The 6,000-nt window shown below is 38.2% G+C and overlaps 1 protein-coding gene across 1 annotated transcript in view; it reads left to right on the top strand.

The window, feature by feature from the left end:
- Nucleotides 1-649: 649 nt before the first annotated feature.
- LOC134367425 (charged multivesicular body protein 1B2) overlaps nt 650-6,000 on the top strand; it is a 45,651-nt gene continuing 40,300 nt past the window's right edge. Inside the window, exon 1 of the mRNA XM_063084169.1 lies at nt 650-764. Within this exon, the coding sequence (XP_062940239.1) occupies nt 749-764 (16 nt within the window). The 5' untranslated portion in view covers nt 650-748. The remainder of the gene's footprint in view (nt 765-6,000) is intronic.

Here is a 6,000-nt window from a genome sequence, read left to right as displayed (position 1 = left end):
GCTCATTATAGCTTAGAAAGATTTCGTAGTATTTTTCGTATCTCACACCACCTACTGCAAAAAGTAATAATCATCACCCAGTTAGTATAAATATATATTTTGCAGCAACTTTATCTCTTAAGCCTAGCCTTACTTTTCTGTTTTCCCCCTCCAGCCTAAAATCTTGATGATCACGATCCTTTATAAAATCTCAACTTCACAACTTAAAATTGCCAACCACGCTAAATACTTAGGCCCTTATTTTATACGCTTATAATGTTTTTAAAAAGTATTTTAAAAGCCCTATACCTTTTTCCTTCATCCGTTAAGACAGTCTCTGAGAATAGAGGTGAGGGGCGAGGGATAGTGTGAAATCTGAGGGAAGCGGTGGGGCGGAACGTTAAGAAGAGTTCGGAATGTGACAAAAGAACCAGGTTAGCTGGCTGACGGAAGGACGAAAACCGCTAGGCGCGGGGTTCCTAGGTGCACACGAAAGACCCGAGGGGGAGGGGCGTAACCTCTTGCCCTCAAGCCCCCGAACGCCCCCAAGCGACCGGAACCCACTCTAACTGCCACTACTCGCGGCAGCCATTTTGGCGTTGTCCCGGCTCCGCCCCCCACAGGCTAGAAGCAGACACAGGAAGTGGGATTGTAAACAGAACAGCCGGGTGGGCTGGCTGCGCGGGATTAGCGTCGGGCTCCGTGCGCCCTGCGGTTCAAACCGTGCCGCAGCCCCGGGCCGTCGCTTCCCGAGAAAAGTCGTGGAACTATGTCGAATATGGAGAGTATCCTTTTCCGTTTGAAAAGCTGCTGCTAGGGCCTGGAGAACGGGGGAAAGGCAGATGCTGGGGGGCTACTGGTGGTGACCTTTCTGGTCCAGTTGTGGAGGGGTGAGTGCTCTGGCGCCCATTAGTAGGCTCCAGCAGCTTGGTATTTGTTGTTTTCTGGTAGCCGCCGCCATCCTAGAATCAGGGGAGGCGGGGCTGCTTCGGGAAGGGTCTGGGACTGATTTGAGGGCTGCTCTCACCTACACTTTCAGTGTTTGTTCTCTTTGAAATTGAGATGAAATGGCTCGAGGATGGAGGCAAGGCGACAGGAGTTTGCAGAGGCTTGGGGCAGAGGTATAGGTTTTAAATGTAATACGAGGACAAATAGCTTTTGTTGAACTGCACTTTTTTCCTGGAGGATACTGGTACTGATGTAAAGTGCTTAATAGCAGACCTCCAACCTAAAATGAGTGGTTGCTGTTAATCTGATTTAACACATGAATAAACTCCGTAGTTCCTAAAATTCATCAGTTGCACCTGTGTTCCCGCTTAAGCAAGGAGGTCAGGGTTTAGAACAGAGCCGTGGGAAGCTCTGAATTGGAGAAGGATGAAATTTTCACAATTGAAATGTCTAATTCTTCCTTCCAGAAGTTGTCATTGTAGAAAACAGAGTAGCTTAGTATCTTGCCATTGAATGAAACTTGGCAAAATGATAAAATTTGGGGAATAGGAATTGTTTGATATCTCATGGTAAAGATCTTTTGGCTTCATCAGTTTGTAAGCTTGAAATATAGGACATTTGGTGAAAGGATTAAATTATATAAACCACACTGAGAATGTTGCTAACATTATATCATGTGGTGGACTGGCCAAGATAAACCAAGAATAAAATGTGAACCCTTGAGGAGGGGCACAGGTCGTTTCATGAACAGAGTAGATGACTAAAAGGCCTACTATACTCCAGTTTAAAGGATAATAAAGGAAGTGTAGGTGTACTAGTACCATAAGGGGAAGAACACCAGACTATGAGTCAGATCAATTTCTAATTCCAGTTCCTCTTAAACCTGTGAGTTAGGGCAAGTCATATATCTTCTATCATGCAAAGTTTACTTGCCTATGAAACCTACTGACCTGCCAACCTTATAAAGCTGTTGTGAAGATGAAATGGAAATGCTTACCAAATTGTAAAGTTTTTAACGTGCTGTTAAGAGGAAATAGAGTACAAATTATCTCTTTCCCCAGAACTTTTGGAAAGATTTGAATAGTTCTAAAAGTGTTTTTGTTTCCTGCTTTAATAATACAAGGTATTTTTGCTCCCCCTAAGCCTACCCTAAGTGTTTTTTAAGAACAAAATAACTGGTTACTAATTTCACTGAAAGGTATGCCTGACTTTAATTATAATAGTGCTATTATCAGTAGTTTAATACCTAACAGAAATGAACTATTAACCAAGTTCACTGTAACAAAGTGAGGAAGTTTAACTTGATTCATTACATCTGGCAGTGATTAATTCTCTTGGTTCATTTATGCAGAATCTGGACCTTTTCCATGGAGTATAGAAGAGGAGAATGACATATGGACTCAGACCTGTCTTCCATAACTAACTTGAACTAAAACTTTGTCACCTTTATAAAATGCAAAAATCTCATTATTATACTATATAAGAAGACTAACCGTGCTAACATAATTCAGTTAGAATGGTAATTTTGACTTCTGTCTTTGAATAATTAAACTCACTGAATTTACCATGGTGGGTTATGGCAAATATAACTTTAAAAAACTTGATGGAATGGCCACATTTATTTTTTGTGACATATTTATGTAGGTGTTTCTCAAGTATTTAATTAATAGCAGTATGTGTGCAATATTTACACAGGGTGTTTGGGGACTAGGGTTAGATTAACTATAGGAGTGTAACAATAGTAGAGAAATAATTAAGGGATACTTCTCTGGTCCACACTTTTTTTTTTTTTTTTTTTTTTTGCTTCTCTACATTTTTACTCTTCCGATTAACTGATTAACTTATAACTCATTTTGTTGTTGTTGGACTTAACTCAAGCGTGATTCATTAATGGGAAGCTTTCCATCTTTCTAATCCCTTAATCTGCCATCCCTGCCAAACCTAGGAATCTGAGAGTACCAGTTCCCACCATTTTCTCCTATGTGCTCCCTTCTCCATCTATTTTCCTTTACATTTTAGAATCTCCCTCCTTTCCCCATTTATTGTAATCATGTGTTTACTTATCTGTCTCTTGCATTAGATTGTGAGTTCCTGGAGGACAGGGTCCTTTTATTTTTTAACTCTCATTTCCTTGCACAGCACTGGACCCATAGTGGACACAAAAATAAATGACTTTCTAGTAAAAGTGAATTATTAACATATATTAACATTACTGTGGGCTAAGCAATACACCCAGGTTGTGGATACATAGAGGAGTCTATGATCCATCCCCAACTTTGAGCAGCTTTTGATCTAGTAGAGCCAAGACACACATGGGTGGAAATAAGTAGCAATACAAGTTAACACATTACTAACTGAGATGAATGGTATGAACAGTTTATTCTAAATAAACTTCTTGAAATTGTAAGCAAAATTGTGTGTGTAAGTATGTGCATTTTCCTGGGGAGACTGTCTGTAGCTGGCATCTTTCTCCAAGGGATTCTAACCTGAAAAAAGTTAAACAATGAAGTAGATAATAGGCACTGTAGACATTCTGAGAGTAGAGAAAGGGAGGTACTAGATTGGTATCATTATTTCCTTTTGTAATCACCCAGACACTTGAGGCTGTGTTACAGGCAAAGACTGCCAGCTACATTAAAAATGTCTTTTAGACATTATGAATCATTCATCACTTTAAATCCTAAGACAGATGTAATTACATATTTGTTTCTGAGGCTTTTCTAGCGTTAACAAATGTATTGTGATGTATTTCGACCAAGATATTAATAATGTTTCAAATTTACCTTTTAGATTTGTTACCTGACAGTATTAAATGTAAGGATTATGTATGGTTTATCGTTTGATGCCATTTGAGGGCCAATTCTGAGCAATTCCTATGAAAGTTAAAATGCAAGGGGGGGAATAAGATCTGAGCTGGATTTGAGTTCCTTTTTGCTCTTGTATTCAGCAACTTATCCTCAGTTATCTATAGTTAGGCTTCAGTTTTCACATGAGTAAAATGAGGGGGGTTGACAAATGATCTCTAAGATTCCTTTCAGTTCTGATGATCTGTGATTCTCTGATCCTAAACTGTACCTCCCCAAAATACACAAGGGATGATCAAGATGCTGGGAACTGAAAAAGGGGAAAGTTGAATGCATAATGCCACTTCTCGTCAAATGTATGAATAAACAATCTATGGCATTGGTACTACTGCTTTTTCTGGGGCAGCTGCTAGTGGAATATTTTTATTTCCTTCCTCTTACCTCCTTTTTTTCTCTGAACTTCTACTTTTGTACACCCTGAGGATTGCATAATCCTTCTTTTGGCACTTGGAATGAAATAGCTTGTGCCCTGTGTTTGTATAACTTATTTTCACTTAGTGTTTCTCGATGCACTTTAGAGATGTAGGTGGAACATGAAATTTCTACTATGAATTTCTATAGCAAACTGACTATAATGATTTTTCTATAGAAATTCTATAAATTTATATAGCAAACAGACTATAACAATATTTGTTCAGGAAACAGATTGAACTCAATTCTAAAAGCAAGGCTTCTTTCTGTATATGCAATGAATATGTTGAACCGTATGATTCTTATTTAAATTTTACAGAGATAAGCTATTAAGACATAGCTGATTTTCATCCTTTGCCTGTCAGCAGTGTAATTGCCAATAAATGAAATTATATAGAATGTTTTAAAAAGACATTTGGACTTTTTATTTCCTGACTTACCGTGTTACCCAATTAAAATAGGTGACTTAGCAAAGTCATGAGGAGGTAATTACTATAGCTGTCATTTATTGAACACCTAGTATATAACACCAAACTGTGTGCTGGAGCTTTTGAATAGATTATCTCAAATCCTTGAAGCAACACGGGGTGACAGGTGGTATAATCTCCATTTTATAGAAGAAGTTGTTAAAGCTAAGAAAGCCACAGAGCTTGTAAGCATAGTGTAAAGGATTTGGGCTGGGCTCCAAAGTCTCTGTTCACTTTTCACAGTGCCTCCAGAACTTGGAGCGCAATTCAGTTATGTTTGATGGAATCCTAGGGGTTATGTAGAGCTACTTTTTCTATATATTGATATGCCACTTGAGATTTTGCTTAAGGAGTTGGAAAAAAGTAAGAATCTATGTAGGCACTTTATGGGAAAGCCTAACCTAGATTCCAAGTCTGGTTGGTAGATATTCCCTGTTAAAAGTTACACCTATATGATACAATGTTTTAAATTTTGATTGTGTAAAATTTAAAGGTGGGGAATTAATACTTTCTGAAACTTTAAAGTAATAGAAATGTTTAGGTGATTCATTGATTTCCTTATTTATCAAACCCAAGGGCCAAGCAAGTTAGTTTTTTGCTTTTGCATGGATTTTGGCAGGAGGGAAACCTATTGCCATTAGTAAAGATCTTTGAGACCAGTTTCACAGACTCACTACTGTTGTTTATATTAGCCAAAAAGTAAGCACAGTGGTATGTGCTAAACCTCACAGGGGCTGGATAAATCCAGTGTAGGGAATTGAGATACCTGCAGCTAAGAGTCTTACTACCTAGATAAGGTTTGAAAAGGTAGTGACTATGAATACAAGAACTGGATAATTTCCCTAGCTCTGCCTCTAGCTGACTAAGCTCCCTACCCCACCTGTTATTATAAATCAGAACTTACTTTTAATTCATTCCAAATTCTAACATCTTTTCCGATTTCTTCAACCTCAGTATGTTAATGAGGGGAGGGGACGGACTGCAGGACACCCGTGTGTATACAAACAGTACAAGTGACAGTTGACAGCCTGGCATCAAAGGAGAAAACAGAAAACTATTACATCAAAGAACGGTTATTAACAGCTATTTATATGGATGCTGAGTAATCAGGAAAATATACCATTTTGTAGATTATTCAAAATTGTTGTTTAAAAGTTTTATCAAAAATTGCTTAAAAATAGTTTAGCAACTTAGAAACTGAACCTGAACCTTAGCTTAAAAAAATGTCTCCTTATGTGGAACACTGTAGTGCTGAGAGTGTTGGTTAAGTAAGGTATTAAAACTATAGCAGTAGTACTGGCAGCAGTGACAGCAATAGGAATAGTAATCCA

This window comes from Cynocephalus volans, chromosome X (assembly GCF_027409185.1).
Source record: "Cynocephalus volans isolate mCynVol1 chromosome X, mCynVol1.pri, whole genome shotgun sequence".
Taxonomy (NCBI): Eukaryota; Metazoa; Chordata; class Mammalia; order Dermoptera; family Cynocephalidae; genus Cynocephalus; species Cynocephalus volans.
Note: the sequence above shows the minus strand (reverse complement) of the source record. Positions and strands in the feature narration are given on the sequence as shown.